We start from the raw sequence: 23,716 nt of genomic DNA, 5'->3' as shown, positions 1-23,716 counted from the left end.
GCTGCGGGCGGGTAAATAGCAGGTGGTGTTTATCCTATAAGCCCCCGAATGGTTTGGATCCTGTCTGCCTTAGAGACGTCCCCTCCTTGTCTCGCTGGCACCCATTGGCTCTAGAGAGGGCTGCAGATGGCAGGGCGTTCTCTTTGCCTCTGCCCTTTATTTACCCCGCTCCCCTTGGCGCCACAGATCTGAAGCGAGGGGCGTGTGTTTTGCCAGGCTGCCCTTGGTGGGGAGCTGGGTGCTGGGGTTCCTCAGATCCTTTGGGGACCATTCAGCCACTCGGAGCCTAAGTTTTGCTTTCCCATGTTAAGATTGCGTCCCTGGGCTTAGAGAGCATCGATCGATGCAAGCCCCCAGGAAAGCTAGGACTGTCCCCCTTCAGAGGGGGACACTGAGGCAGAGTGGCTTGTTCATAGTCCCACCCTCGGTCACTAGCAGAGCTGAGATCAGAACCCCGGAGTCCTGAGACCCTGTCCCATAGGCCATGCTAACATGGCACGACACGAGGAGGAAATCCCACGTGATGTTTTGGCACTGGCTGGCCCAGCTAGTGTGTGTATAGAATTGTGTGTGTGTGTGTGTGTGTAAATAAATAGTTCACAAGAGTTGTCATGGACACCGCTCCGGCCTGCCTCGTATCCATGGTGATGGGCGTCTCAGGAGAGAAGACCAATATTCCTATCAGGTGTAATTAATCAAAAAGCTTCTGCATTGCAACATCCCTGCAGCTGGGGCCAGGATGCTGTGCCACCCCGCTCCCCATGGCCCCCTCAGCCTGCTGTTGCGATGACAGCCTTGCGAGAGAGCACCTGGACGGACGCTCAGCCACTGCAGCCTGGTCTCTGTCTCGGTGCAAAGCGCTGGGTGCTCTGTCAACCGAAATCGACGGGGAGGCTGCGGCTTGCGCTTCCTCTGGAGAGGGAGTCCCTCGGTCACTGACCCCCTCTGGGAGAGATGCAGCATGTTTCCCAGTGGAGACCTCGGTCAGCCTTGCCCAGGGTTAACGCAGCGTTAAGGCCCGGATGCTGCACACGTGACCCCTGTGCTATGCACGTGGAATCCAGAGAGAGGGTGGCAGCGTCTGGGGTGCAGATCGGGGCTTGGGTCCCCGCCTGCCCTTTATACAACACGGCTGGGAGGCGGGGTCGGGACTGTGGCTGTATATGACTCCCCACCCTTCCCCATCTGCTCCCGCTGCTGTGGAATAACTGCGGAGCGGAGCTTCGTGTCATAGCGAAGGGGATCAATATCCCATGCCTGGCTTCTCCACTGCCTCCTCCTTCCTGTCACCACGTTTAGGCCCTTTCTCGTCTGCCGAGAGCAGGGGGCAGGATGTGTCCTTTGAACAAGTCTCGTATGGGTCCACCTGTGGGTCTGACATGGCCTTTCTTGTCACCCACACGTACCAGCTGGCCCTCTATGATACGTGTTTGCTCTTTGCAACTGCCTGATGGCAGGGCTATCCGTTGTCTGTCCCCAGGAGTCGATCCCAACCCCATCTGCCTGGCTCCCTCTTCCAGGGGTACCTGGAAGTGGTCATATCAGCTAGCTCTTGGATACAGCCATTGGAATTTCCTTTCTCTTAATGAAAAACAGCCCTCAAATACTAAAAAAACAAGGTTCACTTTCCTGACGCCTGCCAAATGCAAAGAAACTGTCAGTTCAGTGACTCTGATTCCTTCCTCCTTTCGGGGGGCGGTCAGGAGAAAACCCAACTGTCTGAGCCGGAGACAGAAATGCCCATTTTGTATTGTATTGATGGATTGAGGTTTGCAAAGTGATACAAACATTATAAAGCTGCCCTGCTGGATGGTCACAGTGTCCCAACGCGCCTATTTTGACTGTGCCGAGAAATTTGATCCATGCCACGCAATCTGCTCCGACTGGCGAAGCCGCGGGCATGACTTTCCAGTGCAAAGAGCCTGGCATGGTGGCACAAGCGGGGAGAGGAGGAAAATCACTCTGAAATCTGGCAAAGTAACATCCTGCCTCCATTAAATTATTCAGTGTGGCGGGGGTAGGGTGGGGAGCAGCTAGGGTGACCAGATGTCCCGATTTTATAGGGACAGTCCTGATTTTTGGAGCTTTTTCTTACATAGGCACATATTACCCCCCACTCCCTGTCCCGATTTTTCACACTTGCTGTCTGGTCACTCTAGGAGCAGCAGGTCAGCTGGAGAACAGAGCGCAGGCTCTGATATATTCTGAGGTGACTGAGTGCCAGGAAAGCTCACAACTGGACTCAGAGCCAAATTGGAGCAGCCTGGATCCAGGGGGTGGCTTCAGCCCAAGATAGGGATAGATGTGTGGCTGGCAGCAGAGTTGAGCTCTGAATTCATGCCCCTGAGGCTAAGCCTGTTGTGATTCAGTGATTCGGTTCTGGCCCATCTCTGCTCCAGATGCTTGCAGGCTCGGATGGGGGAAGAACCCACAAGTCTGGAAGCCTCTGCAAATTATCTCAGCGCCTTGAAGCTGCGGGATCAGGCTTGAACTTTCCGGGGTAGTTACGGGCCTGTCAGTCTGCCATCGATCCCGCAGGGCAAGAGAATAGAGTGGCTGAGATTGGACTCAATTAGTAAAGTATTAACGGAGGGTAATATAATTAATGCCAATCAGCAAGGGTTTGTGGGAAATAGATCCTGTCTAACTCACTTGCTATCTTTGTTGGCTGAGTTTACAATTTGGTTGATAAAGGGAATAGCGTTGATGTCATATACTTAGACTTCTGTAAGGCATTCGCCTTACTGTATAACATTTCGATTAAAAAACTCAAACAACATAAAATCAGCCCGGCAAATGTTAAATGGATTAAAAGCTGCCTAGCTGATGGGCCTCAAAATGTAGCTGTAAACGGGGAATCATCATGGAGCGGGTGTGTTTCTAGTGGGGTCCCGCAGGGATGAATTCTCGGCCCTACGCTATTTAACATTTTTATCAATGACCTTGAAGAAAACACAAAAGCGTCACTGATCAAGTTTGCAGATGACACACAAACTGGGGGAGTGGTAAATGATGAAGAGGTCGGGGGGGGGAGGGATAGCTCAGTGGTTTGAGCATTAGCCTGCTAAACCTAGGGTTGAGTTCAATCCTTGAGGGGGCCATTTAGGGAACTGGGGTAAAAATCTGTCTGGGGATTGGTCCTGCTTTGAGCAGGGGCTTGGACTAGATGACCTCCTGAGGTCCCTTCCAACCCTGCTATGAGGACAACCAGGTCACTGCTACAGAGTGATCTGGATCACTTGGTAAGCTGGGCATGAGCAAACAATCTGCATTTTAATATGGCTAAATGTATACTCTGAAAAAGATTTGGGGGTCACAGTGAATTCTCAGCTGAACATGAGCTCCCAGTGTGACTCTGTGACCAAAAAAGCTAATGCGATCCTTGTTTGCATAAACAAGGGAATCTGGAGTAGGAGCAGAGAGGTTATTTGACCTCTGTATTTGGTATTAGAGCGACCGCAGCTGGAATGCTGTATCTAGTTCTGGTGTCCACAGTTTAATAAGGATGTTGATGAATTGGAGAGGGGTCAAAGAAGAGCCTGAGAATGATTAAAGGATTAGAAAACCTGCCTTCTAGTGACAGACTCAAGGAGCTTGATCTATTTAGTGTAACAAAGAGAAGATTAAAATGTGATGTGATTACAGTCGGTCAATACCTACCCTGGGACCAAATATTTGATAATGGGCTCTTCAGTCTTGCAGTGAAAGGTACAGCACGATCCAATGGCTGGAAGTTGAAGATAAACACATTCAGACTGGAAATCAGGTGTACAGTGAGAGTAATTAACCACTGGAACAATTTCCCAAGGGTCGTGGTGGATTCACCATCACTGACAATTTTTCAGTCAAAACTGGAGGTTTTTCTCAAGGCTCCGCTCTGGGAATTATGGTGGGGAAGTTCTGTGGCCTGTGCTATCCAGGGGGGCCGACCAGATGTTCACAAATGGTCCCTTTTGGCCTTGGGATCTACGGACGAGGAAAAGGGTTCGTGGGAGGATTGGGGGCATCCCAATCTCCCGCTCAGGCGGCTGGGGCCAGGAGGACATGGTTGTGGGCAGAGCTCCTTGTCCAGTTGTGGCCAGATCAAGGGTGGGTGCACATGGTTCTGCAGGAATGGACAGAGTTCTCCCCCTCCCCCAATGCTTTGAGGCTGGAGAGGAGTTTGGTGAGAAGCGTTGTGTGGTTTGGACGCTGGGCGGAGGGAAGTCCTTTCCTCTTGTCCGGCCTGCTGTGGAGCTCTGCATGGCCACAGGGTTTGCTATAGTCCTCACAGCAGGCCATGGACTTGTGGAGCCATCCAACACGGAATGATCCTGCTCTGATGGGGCGGAGCTGGGCTAGATGACTTTTCCTTCACTCCGGTGTGACTCTCAAAGTGCCTGTTTGCCTGCATGTAAAGGGCCCCTGGCTGAGTCAACCACAGGGATTGAACTTGAGACCTGTGGGTCTAAAAGCTACTGCTTGAGCTAAAGGGCCACGCCTGCTGCCAAGACAGGCAGGTACAGACCTGTCAACCTCTATATGGTCAGTAGAGGGGGTCAAAGATACATGCCTTCATCCGTTCTGTGTGCGCAGTGACCTCACAGCCCACGCGTGACCACCTGGGGTCTGATCTGCCTGTGTTTGAAAATTTCCTCCATTGGGTCTTACCAGAACCGCACAGAATTCCAACAAGTCCATGGTAAAGCTGCCCCTTTGCCCTGAAGTCCTCCCACAGAGAGCCAATGGGGGCCTCAGCTTTGACATTCCTTTCCTCTCTCGGCTAGTCCTAGCTTATTCAAAGGACCAAGCCCCTTCTGTGCCAGCCCAGTGGTTCCTCTGTGGGAGATGGTGACACAGCCCCCATTGGCTTCAGTAGAGCAGGCTCCAGGCTGCGCTCAGCAGCTGCACACAGAACCACTTCTCCTTGGCAGCTACTCCGCGGCATGATGCCGCCTTGGCATGATCGCTCTGACCTAGAAGCGACCTTCAGCCCAGGTGCATCCTCCACGATGCAGCTGCACAAAAGCCTGCCTGTGATGGAAGGTGCTGGATCAGCCACCGCAGAGCAGAGCCTTGGGAGAACCCGGGCAAAGGGGAGAAACGAAGGGGAGGGGCTGGGGCCTTCACGGAGCCCAGCACTCATTTCCAGTGCAGCCGCGGAGGAAAGCGCTTTCTATCCCTGCTTATGGGGAATGGCTGCTGGCCGCCCTGCAAGACCTCTCCCTAGGACTCCTTCCCAGCCAGCCCTGTTCTCTTCCTGCTCTTCCTGATCTGCCATCTGGCAAGCTGAGAGCCTGCATGTCCCGCCATCCCCTTGACAAATCCTGCTGGGCTGTTAACACGCCTTTGATCGTCACCCTCTCCCACCACTGTCCCTGTCTTCCGTGCTGTCTCCGAGGAGGCCATTGGTTCGTTATGTGATTTGGGGCAGTCCGTGCCTCAGTTTCCCCATCTGTGACAGTAGCTCCCTCCCTCACAGGGGGGAGTTGTGAGGCTGAGTGGCTGGATTTAAAGCCCTTTAGGACCCTGGGATGAAAAGGGGCTTGAAAGGACAGAGTGCCGAAATGGAAAACCATCCCGGGAGCAGCAGGAGTAGAAGGCACCCGGTCAGCCGGTGCAATCAGCTGATCATCTCCAAAAGCCCAATCGCTCCACCTAGCTGGGTCAGCCTTGTTCTGTTTCTCTAGGTCCCGCAGTGTCTGAGTGCTGTGTACATTAATGGGTTAATTCTCTCAGCAGCCCCGGATCCCTGTTTGCTGAAGAGGCAGATTTTCAAAGGCGCTCAGCTCCCATTTAGGCCCAGCTGGACTTTGAGAAGAGCTCAGCGCGGTGTTGAAAATCTGACCCAAATGGGAGCAGAGCTATTGTGACAGAACGTTGAAATCAGACGGTCTCTCTCCCCTCCCCACCCCGCGGTACACAAAGCGCTACAGTCCCTGGGAGCGGAGGTGTGGAATCCACTTAGGCTGAGCGTGCCCAGCTGTGGAAAGCATTTCTGAGTCAAAGAGGGGAAAAATAAAATTAAATAAAATTAAAAAAAAAAAACCAAAAATCCTCAACCCCCTGACGGCCGCAGCCTCGCCCTGTGAAATCCAAGCTCTGTTTCGCCCAGTGCCACCGGGCGCCCCGGCCTCCCCATCAGACTGCCACGCTGCTGCCCTTCTCCGCCTGGCTCTGGGGGCTTGCTTTCCTTGGCAGCCTGCCGGGGCCGCTCCTGGCAGGAGGCTCCTGGAGGCATTTCTGCCCTGCTCCCGGACTCGGGACGTGCCAACGGAAGCGGAGAGGGAAGACAAAGCCGACCCAGTTTGGACGGGGTGCTTTCCCAGGCGGGGAGACGGAGTCGACGCCAGCCAGCTGCTGAATGAAATAGCTCTTTGGTCCAGTTAAATGTCGCTTTATCAACCGTGGGCAGGCCACTCCTCTCGCTCTGAACATCGGACATGCCGTGAGAGGCTTATTCTGTGGGGCCGGGGGATGGACGGTATTGCAGCATCTAGGGCACAATGTGTGTGTGCAGGGTTCTCAAACTGGGTCCACAAACCTAGACCACTGCCCCTCTGCTGCATGGCTTTGGAATTGCTCCCTTCTGTCACAGACCCCCCCGCAGCGCACGGTAAATGGAGATTCTCCCTTTGCCCCAGGGCTTAGGGGAACAATATTTAATGCCCCCCACAGTTTGGGGGCTGTAAAGGTGTTCGAAAATGTACCCCCAGCACTTGGATAGTCAGGGGATGATCCCTGACTCAAAGCCAAGCTGCTCCTTCTAGTCTAATGGCTGGCAGCCCTTTAAAAGCCGCCACGCTGGTTTCTATTAAAGGACAACAGGACACATTCATTTGGCTGAAATCTGGGCCAGTTCCAATCTGCTTTGCAGCTGTAGTGAGACCAGCCCTCCTCCCCTTTAAGAACTCCCACGTCCTAACAGCAGTGAGACCTGCAGCTTCAACAGAGCGCTCTGGGATCTCAGGCAGAGCCCGGATACATCCAGGGATGGAAATTCACAGGAAATGAAAGTGGGCGGGGGGCGGGAGGGAGCTGCTAGTTCTGCCACCGTGCCGTGATCCAGTGGATGTAGGTGGCAGACGTAGATTGTCCGGCTCGATTTCACAGACTAGCGGGAGATCTGCAGGTGACAGAGGAGACAGGCTGTAGCCAACAGGAGGTCCAGTGGGTAGAACATGGGATGGAGACTTGGACCCCTGGGTTTGAGTCTCAGCTGGTCAGTTTGCAAGGCCTGGCTGCCTTTTGGCAAGTCATGTAAGCTAACCAGTGCCTCAGTCTCCCACCTGTGGCTAGTGAGGAAGGCTAGGGCCCTCGCTTGCAGTATAGGAGGCTTGGCTGGGTTCCGTTGCCTTCTCTGCCACAAACTGCCTGTGTGAACTTGTGTAAGTCCCTTGGTCTCACATGCTCTGTGCCTCAGTTTCCCCCTCCATACAGGGGGAATAACAGCCCTGCCCTGCCTCCCAGGGCTGTATGAGGATAAACACATACAGCTGCTGTGGTAATGGGGGCCAGATAAGCCCCTACCTAGCAAGCTAGCTGCTCCAGTGTGGGCTAGAGGATAGCTCACCGAACTGGGATGCAAAAGGCCTGGGTTCTATGGCTGGCTCTGCTGCTGGGTGACCACCAGCAAATCGCTTCAGCTCTGTGCCTCCGTTTCCCCAGCTGTGCAATGGAGGTAATGATATTGACCTCCTCTGTCAAGGGCTTTCGGATCTACTGCTAGGAAGAGCTAGGCATCCGCACTAAATGCAGGGGATTGTTGAGGGAAAATAGCCGTTCGGTTCTCCCTTCCCCCTCTGCTGAAAAATAATATCTCCTCTGGATGTACAGTTGGTTTTGCCGCACCGTACAGCGGCTCTCTCTGGCAGTATCGGTCGCTGGTTGTAATATCACAGTCTGAAAGCAGACAGAGGCAGCCAGTACAATGTAACTCTTCTCCAGCGGGATCTTGGCCAGCACCCAAGCTGTATCCGTTTGTCTCTCCCCCTGCCCCATCCCCCTCTTTATGGTTCCCATCTTGTTTTTAATAAAAACAACCCCAGAAGGAACTTGGCAGGTTTCCTGCCCTGCTGGGGAGAGGCGATGTCAGGGGGTTCTGGCGGGTGGGGGTTTGGAGGAAGGCTGTCACGAGTTTCCTGACACACAGGCCGAGTTGGGAGCAGGGGAGAGGCTGGTCGGTGGGGAGAACATACAGCATATGATCTCTCTTGAAAAAATGAATCGGGGCCACAGGTGTCTTGCTGAAGGGCGACGGAGCCAGCTCCGGGGCCCAAGATTGTGGCCAGGGTTTGTAGCAGAGCTCTGCCGGCCATGCGTGGGGCCGTCCCTCCGAAGAGAACGCTGAGCGGCGGGGCTGGGAAAGGGAAGGGCATTCCTGCTCAGCTGGGGGTAAAGGGAGGCGGTAGGGGCACCTCGTTCGAGGGGGCTAACGTGGGTGCCTTGGGGAGATTCACCGAGGCTGCGAATGCTGAATGCAGAGGAGGGTGCGTGTCTGGGGCCTTGTCCAAAGAAAGGACTCCAGCGGCTCCTGCTGCGAGCCCCGGCTCAGAAACCAGCCGTAGTCCTGCTGCACTGAAGCAGGGGCGGGGAAGGAGAATGGCCGGATCAAATCCTTGTGTTGTGTAACCGCCGCAGCAGCACAGCAGATGTGCCAGGCAAAGCAGAGCGCGGCGTTAACCCTTTCCTGGCGAGCAGGAATGAAGCGAGGCCGCTTTCCTCCTAGCAAACGGGAGCCACCCACGCTGCTGCGGGTCAAGGGGACTTGGAGCCATCCTTCACCTCCCTGCTGTCTCTAAGCGACCAGCTGTGAACCAAAGGGATCCCAGGGCAATGTGGTCTGCCCCCGGGCTTGGTTTAAATGCCAGTGAACGGCTACACCGAGCCGCAGTTGTGAAAGGAGAAGAATAGGGGGCAAAAGGAGGGGTGTGTTCACCTGCAGGCTTCGGGTGTGGGGGGTTGCGGGCCCCTTAGAAGGGGGTGGATTTGGGGCTGGAAAGCAGCAAGCAGCGCCGGGGTGTATTGTAATGCAGCAGCGTCTCTCTGTGACTCTCCCCTGCAGGCCCCCCATTGCTGGCCTGCTGACGCGTCTATCTAGTGGTCCCTGTGCGGCACCCCCCCGACCTTTGCCACGAACTGCTGGCCAGCGGATGCCTGAGTAGCAGGTGTCCCGGGCGGGAACGGTCCATTCCCTTGGGACATGCGCCACTGCCCCCTCCTCAGCCCACCTCCTGCAGGAGGGGCTCGCCAGCGCTCAAGCGAGTAGGGTGACCAGACAGCAAATGTGAAAAATTGGGATGGGGGTGGGGGGTAATAGGAGCCTATATAAGAAAAAGACCCAAAAATCGGGACTGTCCCTATAAAATTGGGACATCTGGTCACCCTACAAGCGAGGGAGACGCCCTGCCCCAGAGAACAGTGCCCCGAAGGATGTGGGCTCTCCCCTCACCACGTCCTGCTTGCAGGGCTGCTGGCTCAGTCGGAGTCCTCTTCAGCACCTCTCCGTGCAGCCGCAAAGGGCGTCGCTTCGGAAGGGCCCCCTCAAGGGGCTGAGCGAGCTGCTGGCTCTGCCTGGTGGCTGCCTGGCGGTGCTGCCGCTAGACCAGCGAGCTGCTCGCGGATTCATTTCTTTCCCCCATCGGTAACGCAGCCTGAGCCGCCGTTCTCCGCCGTTTGCAGGGGCTAAGGGGCAGACTGGTGCCAAGGAAGGATGCATTCTGAGTGGGGAGGGTTGGTCCCAAGCCCCTAACACGGACCCCACTTTTGAACCCCCCAAAGTTCACCGGTGCTGCTTGGAGCCGCAGTTTGGCCTTTGGCATATTGTGGTCCTGATCCAAAGGCCTTTGAAGCCGGTGGAAAGGATCCGATTGACCTCAACGTGCTTTGGGCCAGGCCCCAGAAACATGCTAGGACACATTCATTTGGCTGAAATCTGGGCCGGTTCCAATCTGCTTTGCAGCTGTAGTGAGACCAGCCCTCCTCCCAAACTCCCCTGTGGATCTAGGGTCATAGTTCAGTCCCGTCCCCACACGAAGTTCTGGGCAGGGCAGGGTCTGAGCCCATCTCTGATCACCAGGGACCATTGCCAGCAAGGGGTTAACTCGGCTAAATAGAGACTGTGATTAAAAAAAAATACCCTGGCCATCTTGCCAACAGCCACACGCCTCTCTATTATTTACTCCCAGCGCTGAGCTGCGTGGCTCTGCACCCCCTCTGCTCTTTCTAGAAGAGAAGGGGAGAGATTAGGCCAGTTTCTTCAGGCCTGGCCGAGTTTCTGCAGCTGGGAACGGGCCAAGCTCCAGGGTAAGGTAGGGTTACCATACGTCCGGTTTTTCCCGGACATGTCCGGCTTTTTGGTAATCAAACCTCCGTCCGGGGGGAATTGCCAAAAAGCCGGACATGTCCGGGAAAAATACCGCCGGCCGGGCACTTCCCCTCCCGTGGCTGCTGTGCTCCCTACCTTGACTCTTCTGCTCTGTTTAAAGCCGAGCTGCCCGAGCGCTACCGGCTTCAGGCAGCCCCCATGCCTCCGGACCCTGCGCCCCCGGTCGGGCACTTCCCCTCCCGGGCTCCGGGGGTGCAGGGTCCAGAGGCATGGGGGCTGCCCGAAGCCGGTAGCGCTCAGACAGCTCGGTGCTTACAGAGCCCAGGAGTTCAGGGAGCACAACAGCCGCCGGAGCCCGGGAGGGGAAGTGCCCGGCCGGGGGCGCAGGGTCCGGAGGCATGGGGGCTACCCGAAGCCCGAGCGCTACCGGCTTCACGGTTTGCCGGGCAGCCTCCAGACCCTGCGCCCCCGGCTGGGTGCTTCCCCCCCCCGGGCTCCAGCTGCGCTGGGGAAGCGCCGGCCGGGGGCGCAGGGTCTGGGGGCTGCCCGGCAAACCGTGAAGCCGGTAGCACTCGGGCAGCCCTTTTCGCGTGGCTGGGAGGGAGGAGGGGGAATGCGGGGCGCTCAGGGGAGGGGGCGGAGTTAGGGCGGGGACTTTGGGGAAGGGGCGGAGTTGGGGCAGGGCCGGGGTGGGGAAGGGGCGGGGCCAGGGCCCCATGGAGTGTCCTCTTTTTTTATTTTTTAAATATGGTAACTCTAGGTAAGGGATGACATGGGTGGGGGACAGAGAGGATTAGCAGCCGCTGTGGGCAAATGGGAGCTCAACCTCTGTCAGGGGACTTCCCAGGGTCCCAGTGGACAGGCTGGGCGCTGCAGGCCTGGGCTGCGACCTGGAGCACATCAAAGGCAATAGCAATCTTCCTATTGACCCCGGGAGGTGAGGGGGGCTTTGGATCAGGCCCTGGCCGAGCAGCGGTTTCTCTTTTGGCTTCCACGCACCCGCACTGAGGTGCTATGCTGGGCCGGGCCGTGGGCCGCACACCTGGGAAGTTTGGGGTCTTCCGAACCGGGATACGGATCTGAATTTTGCAGCCGGGGCCCGTCTCCAGCTCTAGTGTGTGGGGTGGGGATAGGAGAAGTTAAGTGCCGGGTGGGCAGCGGGATACCGCTAGCAGAACGTGAAGAACAATTAAGTGTTGTTACCTGCCCCTGCCCTGCTTTGGAGGTTATGTCACGTGGGATGTGGGAAACGTAATTTCCAGCTAATGAGTGATGTGGAGGCCAGTGCAGATTTCAATGGTGGTGGATGATGCTGACCTAGGAGGAATTATGAACAGCAGAGCGGCGAGGTTGCACCCGGCGGGTATCCTGGGAAGCTTAGATGGCGGGGCAGATCCCAGTGGGATTAGCAGCACATCCCTACGCTGGGAGGCAGTAATAATGCCACCAGAGAATTGCAGCAGATACTGAATAGGATGTGAAGCGTTTACGGAGGGGATCCTTTGCAAGACAATGGGCCAGATCCTCAGCTGATGTAAAATGGTGTAACTCCATCGATGACACTGGAGCTGGGCAGATTTACCCCAGCAGAGGGTCTGGCCCAGAAGCGAGCCACTTGCAGAGTGAAATGGGCTAATTCGGGGTGGGAAAAGGGTAGAAGTATTACGTGAAAGAGGGCAAAATGAAGCCTATCTTGGAACACCGATGGAGGGGGAAATCTGTGTGTGTGGTTGACACGAATACCCCGTTTTTCAAAACCTCCCAATGATGCAGTATTGTTCACGCGCAAAGTCATCCGGACTGGAACAGTGATGATCTTGTCAGGGCCCTGTCATTTGCCACTTCACATCAGACTGATCTGACGCCTCTGCTACTCAGCCGCCTTTTCAGACAGAGCCGGGGAAACACAGAGGAGGCTGCAGAACAGCGGATGGAGTCCTGCTTTTGACTGGATGGAGTTGTCAAGGCACAGTGCATGTGGCCCTGTCTCCCTCTGGTGCCCGACCCCAGGAACTACGACAGCTGGCTTCTCACAGCTAAAGCAGCTCCCGTAGAGGAGGAACTTTTGCTTTTGGTGCTGAAGGTCGTGGGTTCGATCCCACTGGATGACCGCGGCACCCGTTCGGTTGTGGTCACAGTTCACTGCGGAAGGCCATGGCACGGGATTGCAGAACATTCCTGCGTCTGGTCTGGGCTGCAGTGAACACCTGCGGAGTTGTGGCGTTGCAGGGTGTACAATGATCATTGCAGCGTCCTCGTGTAAACGCCCAAGCATCACAACTGACCTCTGTGTAATGTAGCTCCCACTCGTCACCTCTCTCCAAAGCTTACACGCTTTCCTGTCCAGCTGCACCTTTGACACCATCCCTATGAGCCTGGTGAATCCAGCGACGATTCTTGCCTCTTCCCACAGTCAGGTTCTTTACCAGGCAAACTAGGGGGCGCATTTCCAATCCAGAGGAGCCTGCTCTCTCCAGGTCACCCAGTTCCGCTCCGAAGAAGATGGCTGGTTCCTCCCATGGGAGGGGGATCGAGTCTTTGTGGGCACGACAGACAGCGCTGAGAGAAACAGAAGAGACGGCCTCACTCCCCCGTCTGCTTAGAAAGTGGTGGGACCCAGCACGGATTTTGTTATTTCTGGCCTAGCTATTAACTGGCTGCGAAGGAAAATTTAAAGCGGTGTCAGAACTATCCACTTAGTGTTCACATCAATAAATAAACCACACGCACTGCAGCTGTCTATGGACTGAGCTCTGGGCTAGCAGGTTTCTGTACAATCTGCACCATCTTGCCATGGCATCTACTCTCAGCAGCCCGTAGCGGGATGGCCGTTACTCACCGAACCGTGTCCATGCTGGGCTGACCCTGGCCCAGCCTCAGGGATCTCTCTCTTCTTTTCCCCGATCTCACGTGTTCGTTGTGGCAGGGGGTTGGGATGTTGCGAGAGGCCAATCGGATTGGGAAAGGGGGGACAGAGCCTCTTCTGCGAACCACCGGCAACCCCACAACAACTGACACCTTTCGTTTGCACCGGAATTCTCAATGGCGCGGCCCCGGCGGAGCACCTTGCCCGGCATCTCAACCTCATAAGAGCGGCTGTATTGGGTCAGACCAAAGGTCCATCTAGCCCAGTATCCTGTCTACCAGCAGTGGCCAATGCCAGGTGCCCCAGAGGGAATGAACAGAACAGACAATCATCCAGTGATGGTTAACTTGCTTGAACTTTGCTCCCAGGTTTGCTAGCCCCATCCCTATGTCTACACTTCACACTAAGCCCAAGCTCTGACGCAGGTTTGAGCCCACACCATGTCCGTCCCCCACCCCCGCGTCTGTCCACACACAAGTCAGCCTAAATCGGGTCAGCAAGCTCTCAGGATCTGGGCCCTAGAACCTCGCAAGGGGGGGTGGGGCAGAGCTGGAGTCCCGCTGCGACTCCGGTCCAAGCCGTGTCATTTTGCAGTGTGGACGCAGCTCAAGCTGCACACCCGAGTCAGAAGGTCTGCGTAGTGCAACGTGGATGCATTGGCACGCCTGGGAGAGCTGGGTCCTGTCGCTGGAAGCCCAGGCTTACAATGCAGTGTGGACGTTCACACGTGGGCTTGGAAACACTCAGTCCCCTGCAAAATGCAATCTGAGAAGTGACTTGCCCAGGGTATCCGGAGCGGAGCAAGGAATTGAACCCGGATCTCTTGAGTCCCAGCCCAGCACTTTACCCACAGCCCCCTTCTTCCTGCTTGCTCCGGCCTCTGGAGACCTGCCCCCGGCCAGGCCTCCGCAGACTTTGGTTTCCAGCACTCGGGTGGCTGGGGAGGGGCAGAGGGTTGCCACAGCCTCTGTGCTGCCTGTTCCCGCTCTTTCCTTCCATCGCCCTCTGCAGGGTTCGTGTGCACGGCTGAGCTGGGATCCCCCCCTGGACAAGTGGCACCCTCGAGGGCACAGCCTGGGGCATTTCGCCCTGGGCGTTGGAGGCGGATGGTTCCCCCACCCCATCCCCCCAATATAAAAGAGGGACGCGAATGACGAACCTGAGTCTGTGGCTCTTAAATCGGACAGGGGCTTTGACACTGCTGCCCGATTCCCCGCACTCACCCAGCCCTGTGTGACCAGAGGATTTCCGAGGGTTTGACTGCACAGCAAGGAGCCGGGCACCAGGCATGTGACACGTGCCAGAGCAGGGCTGAGTGACTGGCCCCTCAGCACCCGATGAGTCAGTGGCCCAGCTAGCAGTGTGACTCCCAGCCCCCTGCGCCGATCAGTGCACTGCCTGCCCGGCTCACTAACGCAGAGGATCCAATGCACGGCGGTGTAGTGTCATCACAGCCGCGACCTGCCATATCAGCTCTGCTTGCAACTAAGTAATCGTCGCTCTAAACTCAAGTTCTCCTGCTGCGCATCCCTGGGCCTCTTGAGCTAAAGGAGGATCACTGTGAGCGGTACAGGGCCAATGGCACACAGGTGAGCTGTTCTGATGTCATCCATCCGAGGGCAGGGCAGCATACACCTACTGCCCAAGTAGATTATATCGCTCTCTGTATCACTGTTTGGAAGCTATTGGCTGTCCATCCTGTATGATCAGCACAAGCTAATAAGTCTGGTGAGGAACAGCAATGGGAGGTGGGTGCTTAGAAAGCTGTCATGGTCAAGGAGACCCCCACCCCCCTACCCACCCCATTCCAAAGCCAGTAGAGAGCTGTCACACAATCCTGCTGGGTCGCTGTTCAGACCCTGGCTGGCTGCTTGAGACAGCTCCCCTGGACATGCACCTGGACTTGTAAAAGAAATAAATGAGCCGGAAGAGCTCTCAGCCTCATTACGCTGCTTCCCCTGAAGGATTAGCTGAAGAGCCCGTGAAAAATCTAAGCTCATCCCCTCTGACAGCTTGGGTAGGTTCCCAGCCTGCTGCTTGTCACAATCAATCTGAAGGGAGGCAGTGGAACCCCAGGGCCTTAGAGCCCGCCTCTGCGGAAAGGCCCTGCCAGAGCAAAACTGCCAACCCTGTGCTTTTTGGGTGGTGCTTTTCTATTCTTCCATGAAGGGAACTTTGGCCTCGTCTGCCTTTGTCACGTGCACATCCCCTGTTCTCTCCATCCACCCCCATGTACTCCATGCATCCATCGACCCAGCTGTCCGTCCATCCTCATGCCTACCTGTCTGGCCCTCATCACCAGAGTTCATCTGAGTGCCACAACTATCATAAGGCATGAGAAAAGAAATCCTCAACTGACAGGGGGGGGGAAACGAAATGGCAGGGGGGCTGAGGCGTTCCCACAATGCAAGTTCCTGCCTTGTTCATGCTGGGCTTTCTTGCATGTGCATGGAAACCAGAATCTGAACAGAACGTCTTTTAAAATCAAGTCTCAGAGGGGTGGCCGTGTTAGTCTGAATCTGTAAAAAGCAACAGAGGGTCCTGTGGCACCTTTAAGGCTAACAGAAGTATTGGGAGCATAAGCTTTCGTGGGTAAGAACCTCACTTCTTCAGATGCAAGTCACTTCTTCAGATGCTTTTTAAAATAAAGGATCCAGTCGAAATTAACAGGCGTGCGCCTATGGCCAGATTTTAAAAGAAAATTCAATTACAAAAAGTAAAAATCCGGCCTGCCTAACTGGAAGCTGAGCTCTTCGGTAAGTGTGTGTGTGTGTGTGTGTGTGTGAAAATCTCAGGGAACAATCCCCCCCCCACACACACCCCCGGCCTATATGAAGCAGAGGGTCGGATTGGTTGATCATAGTGCTCCCTACTGACTTTGAAATGTGTGACTCTCTGAGACCAATAGATCGGGGGTGAGAGGGGTGAGGGGTGGTTTGGCAGACCTTGTGATACTACAGGGCTGAATATGATGGGGCTTTGGGTGGAATGCAGTGGAGTTTGCTGGTCCATGTACAGCCTCTCCTGTCAGACTGCTGGGTGATACTGAACTGATTGCTAGTTCAATTGCTGTCATGGTGCCTAGAGCTTTGGGGTTGTGCTTTGAAAATGGAAAAACAGTGTAAAATCGGAGGGGAAGAAGACTCTCCCACGTAGCTAATTACATAGCCATGGCCTGGAGGATCGTGGAGAGTCAGAACACAGGAACCCCGTTGGGCTGAACCCCCTGGCTCTCTGGAGACATGTCAAGGGGTCTCTAATGCGGAGAGTACTTAGAGAAGCTTAATTACACATCCTGCCTGGAAAGTGAAACATGTGACACTCCCAAACACCGCGCCGGGGGATTCATTCAGGGAGAAGAACGCCACCAACCGAATCCTCCGAACTAACCCCTACAGCCCTGCCTTGCTCATTATTAACTGGTGCCTCGTTGCAAACCATAACCACGCACCGGCACAACAGGTGGTTTGATCACAAGGAATAAACGGCTCTTGCTGAGTCGATGCAGCTTAGCTGAATCATTCCAGTTGAGGACCTAGCCCATAGTTCTTCTTTCCTGCATTGGGCGCCGGGGGTGCACTTGGCAGAACGTCTAGAAGAAGACACGTTCCCTGCAAAAAGGAGCTCGCAAGCAAAGTAGAGCGACAAACCAGCCGCCTACGCAGTACACCCAATGACCAGGTGCAGGCATCATGCAGATTTTAGGGCGAGAGGCTCCCCCCATAACAAATATAAACAAACAAACCCCAAGGCAAAGCTAGAACCAGCCTGCAGGCCCGGTGGCGGTGAGGAACGTTCGCAATACCACAGCTCCAGCACGGCTGCTGGGAAATTGGCATTGGTACCAAGGTGTAAGTAGCGTGCGTGAGGGGGGCAGGCCTTCCGTTCCCGTGAATGGAGGGAGAGGTGCCCTGCTGCTGGCCTGTTCCCGTTTAATTCCGATTTTGAAGTTGCTGTGGGGGAGGGCAGAGGTAATATTCAGGGCCCATCACGTGCCATCAAAACAACAGTCATCCTGGCTGCTCTAAGTACAGTTTGAGCAAGTGGGGAAGAGTCCTTACCTGAATGGGAAACCAAAGTTATTGCTAGCACTTGGGCGGTTGCTGGGGAAAATCGTCCATTAACATTTGTTAGAACATAAGAACGGCCATACTGGGTCAGACCAAAGGTCCATCTAGCCCAGTATCCTGTCTTCCGACAGTGGCCAGTGCCAGGTGCCCCACAGGGAATGAACAGAACAGGTAATCATCAAGTGATCCATCCCCTGTCACCCATTCCCAGCTTCTGGCTAACAGAGGCTAGGGAATTCAAAGGAATTTGTTTTGGTTGTGGCTTGGGCTGTCCTTAAAACAGATCCCAGCATAGCTGTGTCCATCAGGGGTGTGAAAAAACAGATACCAGAAGCGACAAAATCCCAGTGTAGACACAGCTGCGCCAACAGAAGAGTGCTTCTATCGGCAGCGCTAACGTTGTTCGGGGAGGTGGCGTTTCTCCTCCGTCAGGAAAACTCCTGTCGGCGTACGCTGTGGTTCCAGTGGAGCTATGCATAGCTATGCTGACGCGGTCTCTGTAGTGTAGACAGTGCCTGTGTTCGCTCGGCGCATACTGTGACTGTGTCCCTGTCCTGTGGTTAGAATGGGACTCTTAGGAGATGCCTGGGAGCTGCTCTCAGAGAGCAAATTCAAATTCCCCAGGACCAGCAGTCCCGCTGGAAACCTGATCCTGTGAGTTAGGGCCATCCAATCATGAAACAGACCGAGACCACGTGACCCGCGTGCCCAACCACAACAGCTTGCATGTTTGAATAATGACCCTGGAATTGACTGGAGCCAGTCCCTGGAGAATGGCTTCAAATGATGAATCTGAGACAATCTGTTGTTTGTTTGCGCACAATTAGCAAAGTGGGAAAGAGGAGAAATCCAGCTAATAAATGATTCTTTGCAAATTATATGCTTGGCTCATTATCACCCCCTACTTTCCAGGCACTGGCCCATCAGAGAGATGGAATATGCTATTTAACTGCGCCACAGCTGCCGTCCAGCCAAATTGCCTTGTTGACAAGCACTGAGATCCACTCTGCTAAATCATCCTTATTTGTCTCTCTCACAGGACCCGCTGGGCAGGCCGAAGTTGCAGAGTTAAGGCTCCCCGAACAAGCACCTCTGATTGTAATGAGACTCCTTGAAGCTTTGGAAAAACAAGGTACGTCAGGCGTCTGTTTCCTTGGCCACCTCCATACATTTCTTCCAGTTGGGACAAATACATGCATTGGGCCTGCGTATTCCATGTGTCATATGCACACTCCTTTCCTGCTGACGCAGCATGATGGACAGTCAGAAACAGGCCCCGTCCACACCGGGGACCAAAATCTAGATTTATACCAGTGCGCCTCCATTGACTTCAATGGAGCTATTTCAGATCTATGCCGGAGTGAGAGCAGGATTTGACTCCACTTTTAAACGAGGCTACAGCCTGACAGTGACACAGACGGCAACCGTTCCGAGCACCATTCTGGAATCTGCAGCAACCACCTGCACAAGCCATGCTATGGAATCTCGAGGCTGGATTATACCTATGGCGTAGCATTATCTAAAGTGAAACCAACCAAGTATTCACCCAACTCTGACACATGGTGGTGTAGTTCTGAGTCCATCCAGTAGAGGGCACTGTTCACTCATACGGTCTCACACACAACACAACACACACCTAAGGTTGCAGGCTGTTGATAGCAGAACAGAGACCCCAAAACAAGATGACCCTGGCGCTCTAATGCTGACCCCATCTGTGCGTCGGGCCTTTTGAGCAGATCTGAGTTAAAGCATGGTTTGTTTGCATGGTGCTTTGGAGGGAGAATTCTTGACTGATTTCTTTTTTCCCTTTCGGTTTCAAAGGCATCGACAATGAGGCTCTTTACCGAGCCCCTTCCGGCTCCTTCAGCAACCCTGAGCTCAAACAAGCTCTTCTGACAGGTAAGCCACCGTCACGCTGTTCCCTCCTTCATCCCGATGGGCAGAGATGCTTCGTACCGGGTGTGTGCGAAGCTGGGAGAACCAGGGTCGCTCATTGCAGGAGCGCATCCTGCGCATGAGCAGTGTGTCCGTGAGCCACCTTTTCGTTTCCAGCACTGGGATCTAAGTTCTCACAATATCATTAGAAGAGTCCTAGAATGCCGTAATGAACTGTCTGCTGGGTATATGCCACCACTGCCCGCTACTGGCTAGAATCACAACTGCTTAGCGGTGTGTGTGTGTGTGTCCTAGGCCCTATACGACTGAGAGCTAATGGAGATTTCCCTGTAGCTCAAATGCTACGGGCTTTTGCTTTTGGAGCAGGAAGATCTGAGTTGTGTCCCTGCTGTGGCTGGGAAGGTCTGAATGGCCGCGCTGTGCAGCAGAGTGACTGCCGTGAAGTTCCTAAATGTCTATGGATTTTTGTTATAATGCCTTTCTATTTACATAGCATCCGTACAGTGCAATTGTACGCCACAGCAACGGCCTTGTGGCGCTCCGTGTTTGTTCCCCAGTAACGTTCATATCCAATGGGCTCAGTTTCAAAGTAAAAAGCTGGTTTTCCTGACAGCCAGCTCTCCATGTACGCTAGCCTAGGGGAGGCCATGGAACTGTAGATCCTGCTTGAAGAGGCTGTGTAGTGACGCTGTGGGACGGTCTGTCAGGACAGTGATGTGTTGTGATCTTGCTGATGGAAGCCATTGAAAAGGAAAGTGAAAATCAAAAGCGTGGGTATAGGCAGAAGAATAGCTGTGTTACCAGGGCATCTTCCGAGTCAGATCAGCAGAGCCAATGCTAGGGTGATCAGATGTCCCGATTTTATAGGGACAGTCCCGATTTTGGGGGCTTTTTCTTATATAGGTACCTATTACCTCCCACCCCCGTCCCGATTTTTCACACTTGCTGTCTGGTCATCCTAGCCAATGCAGATCTGGGACAGGGAGCTGGATTCTCTTCTGACTCATGTATCGTCTACAGAATGGTTAGGTGAGTTCCAGGTGCGGACTGCTTAATACCAGTGGTGACACACGAGTCGGACAGGGCCTAGTTTGACTCTCAGATCCCAGGCTGAAATTGTGTGGGAAACCCCAGGACACAGGGCCGGCTCCAGGCACCAGCCCAGCAAGCAGGTGCTTGGGGTGGCCAAGGGGAAGGGGCGGCACGTCGGGCTCTTTGGCGGCTCTTCGGTGGCGGGTCCCTCGGTCCCTCTTGGAGGGAAGGACCTGCCGCCGAAGAAGAAAGCGGCGTGGTGGAGCTGCTGCCGATCACGATCGTGGCTTTTTTTTCTTTTTTTTTCCCGCCGCTTGGAGCAGCAAAAACCCTGGAGCCGGCCCTGCTAGGACACACTGGGGAAATCTGTAAAATTCCCAGGTGTGTTGCATATTCCATGCATGTGTGGAATCATCATTAGTTTGAGTAACCCTCCAGGCATTGCACCACAGTGACAGTTTGGTAAAAGTCTTCAGCCCATGTGATATCTGAGGAGTCGGTCAGCGTCATTCTACCCATTCTGCAGCTGGGTAAGCTGAGGAGCAAAGAGGCTATGGCCTATATTTTCAAAAGTGGCCTCTCCTCTTGGATGCAGCTCCCAATTTTCAGCACCCCTGAAAATTAGGCCCTAGGTGTTGCCGGATAGGTACCAGAAAGGAGAGGACACATGGAAATTGTAGATGCAGATGGTGCAGTACTGAGGACTTAGGAAACCTGCGTTCAATTCCCTGCTCCGCCACAGCCTTCCTGTGTGGCCTTGGACAAGTCACTTAGTGTCGCTGTGCCTCAGTTCCGCCATCTGTACAATGGGGATAATACCCTGCCCTGCCTCCCAGGGGGTTGTGAGGATAAACCCATTAAAGGTTGAGAGGCTCTCAGACCCTGTGGCAGTGGTGCCCATAGAAGTACCTGAGAGAGCTTGATATGCCTCGGAGTCCATGACCCGGGCAGGTGTAGGATGACCCAGAATTCCCACTGCTGGAGCTAGAGGAGCAGAAGTGACGGAAAACTTTTATTTTTGACAAAAAATGGCCTTTTTACCCCCTTTAAGCAAAAATCATCACCAGGAAAAAAAAGTGTTAAAAAAAATTAATTTTTCTTAAACAAAACCAGAAAAACGATCCGTTCTCCCCACAAAGACTATGGAATATTTTCTCAACAGCCCTAGTCAGAACCACTAGCCCGTGCGCTCCCGCACTCCCCCGATGCGTTTGATGCAGAGAGAGAAGGAAGTTTCAAATAAAACCCTGCCAACCACTCTTCCTGTTCAGTGGGCAGAGTTGGGAGCCCAGCTGGTTTTCCAGGGAGCAGCAGCGTGTGCCTCGCAGACCAGTTTGGGGACCAGAGGGGAGACGAGGCTGGGAGATGGTTACTTTTCTTCTTCTTTCTATATTTAGGGCCAGCTCCTTAGCTGGTGTAAATCAGCAGCGCTCTCTTGAAGCCGGTGCAGGAACCAGCAAAGGAACTGGCTCTTCCATTTATTTCCCTTGTTCTCTGTTCATTATTGTTTTCAGTAGTTTCTTAGGAGGGTTTTTAAGGTTAATTTTTAATTGATTTTTCTCCATATTTTTCAGTCCCCCCCCCCCGAGCCCCAAACTTCCCAGCTGCTCTCTGAAGGGGGAGCAATCTCTGTCCCACCTCCAGCTCCCCTCCTCCTCCTCCCTTGGGAAGCTGCACTGGCCCCTCGGTTCACCCCACACATGGGGTCAAGAAAGCACTAGCCGATGGCCCAGCAGCGCTGCAATGGAGAGGCTGGGGGAGGTTTGACTCCGGTTTGCCTTATCCTGAGGCCATGCTTAGAAGATCAAAGGCAAGGCAGGCTAGGTCCTAAAAACCGGGCTCGGCATCAAAGCTTTGAAAGATTAGGAGGCTCCATGCGGACAGCGGATTTCCCCCCCAGATTGGATTGGCTGGGAATTTAGGGGGAATGGTTGGCTCTAACCCAAGTTCTAGGGCCCAGCACAGGCGTGATCGGGCAAAATCTGACACCTGGGTTATCCAGGAGCTCAGTCCCTTTTGGCCTTAAACCCTACGAAATCTCTTAAGGAAATACCATCACCCCTGTTATCTGCACAGTGCCATAGCTGGCAGCATGGCATGTCCAGGTATAGGCACAGCCGGGGTCCCTGCCCCAAGCAGAATGCCCAGATGACGGAGGAGGCCAGCGCCATGGCAAAATCTGGGAAAGAGGGAGAGAGCTGTAGGCAGGGGGTGGGCCTTGGGGGGGCGGTGGGGCGCCAGCAGTCCTGGGGTGATGCACACCCCATGCAGAGAGCCAACAGAAGGCCCCCGCCAGCCCTCACTGGTGCCAAGATTCCCCAGTGACACCAAGCTTCAGTATTGCAGAAGAGCTTGCCTTGGGTCCTGGGCCCTGGGCGGGCAGGAGGGGGGATTTAATTCCATCCCTGGGGCCATTGAAGCCAATGGGAGTTGACAATCCTTGCGTGGTGCCTTTAATTCAATTTGTTACTCTTTTTGGTGTCCCTAACCTTAAAATACTTTCCTCCCCCTCAATCCAGCCCTTCCTGGGCAGATTTCCCAGCTGGGCCCCAGGCGTATTCCTCTTTCTTTTCTAAAAGAAACCCCATATCCCCACTTGTCCATAGGGTGGCGCTGTGGTACCAGGCAGTGCCCAGCCGCTGGGCGATCAGCCCCACGGCTGAGGCTTGGGAGCTGCATCTTGAAAGCTCCCTTCCCTGGGTCTGGCTCCTCGCTGACCCTGTGCCCGTGGGGCCTGGCTGGTGGCGCGGTGGCGCAGAGGCAGCGCCAGAGGTGGGGTGGGGTGGCCCCACCGCCCGGCTCCTGACATCCCAGGCCCGTGAGGAGCTGTCACGCCAGGCCGCGTTGCTATGGAGAAGGAGCTGATGGAAGAGCTATATAAAGCAACATGAGCTCATCGCTTTTTAGCACAACCAGGAAGCAAGTCCGTAAAGGGTGGGGAGGCGTTTAAAAGACCTCACCAGCTGCAATGCGGCCTAGCAGGGGCAGAGGCGGGCACGGGCTTTGCCTGGAGGGGAGCAGCCTGGCTCCTGAATGGCGCTGGTGTGGCAGAGACGGGGGGACATAGAAAGTGCCCTGCCATGGGGAATTAAGATACCTTACTGCGCCTGGGGGCCAGCTCCCTCTGACCGCGTGCACGAAGCTGCAGCTTAGCCGTGATGCTGTCGGGTTTCCATAGAGGAGGCCTGTGGGGCCTTATGCAAGTAGGGCCCCAATCTGGCACTAGGGGGCGCTGTGCCACTTAAAGACAATGACCCAAATGCCAAGGTCCAGCAATAGCATCAACTATCAGACCCCACTTTAGACGGCAGGTTGGCCTTGGTGTTCAGACCAGATTCCAGCTTTGGTGAGTCCATTCTGCCCTCCTATAGCTTGGTTGGATGCAGCATTTTTCCCTCCCCCACCCCCCCATCCTAGACTGGTGTGTTGTATAGCTGGGTTGCTGCATCTCAGTGCTGGGTTCAGTAATCCTTATCTAGACTCTTATGGGAACAGACGTTGTTATATTATGAACCACACCTCCCTGGTGCCCTCCCCCTCTTCCCG

At 54.7% G+C, this 23,716-nt stretch overlaps 1 protein-coding gene across 1 annotated transcript in view; it reads left to right on the top strand.

The window, feature by feature from the left end:
- Window positions 1-23,716, top strand: part of PIK3R3 (phosphoinositide-3-kinase regulatory subunit 3) — a 317,953-nt gene that overhangs the window by 56,684 nt on the left and 237,553 nt on the right. The window contains exons 2-3 of the mRNA XM_065410143.1: window positions 18,282-18,374; window positions 19,064-19,141. Coding sequence (XP_065266215.1) covers window positions 18,282-18,374; window positions 19,064-19,141 — 171 coding nt within the window. The remainder of the gene's footprint in view (window positions 1-18,281; window positions 18,375-19,063; window positions 19,142-23,716) is intronic.

The sequence above is a fragment of the Emys orbicularis genome, chromosome 8 (assembly GCF_028017835.1).
Source record: "Emys orbicularis isolate rEmyOrb1 chromosome 8, rEmyOrb1.hap1, whole genome shotgun sequence".
Classification (NCBI taxonomy): domain Eukaryota; kingdom Metazoa; phylum Chordata; order Testudines; family Emydidae; genus Emys; species Emys orbicularis.
Note: the sequence above shows the minus strand (reverse complement) of the source record. Positions and strands in the feature narration are given on the sequence as shown.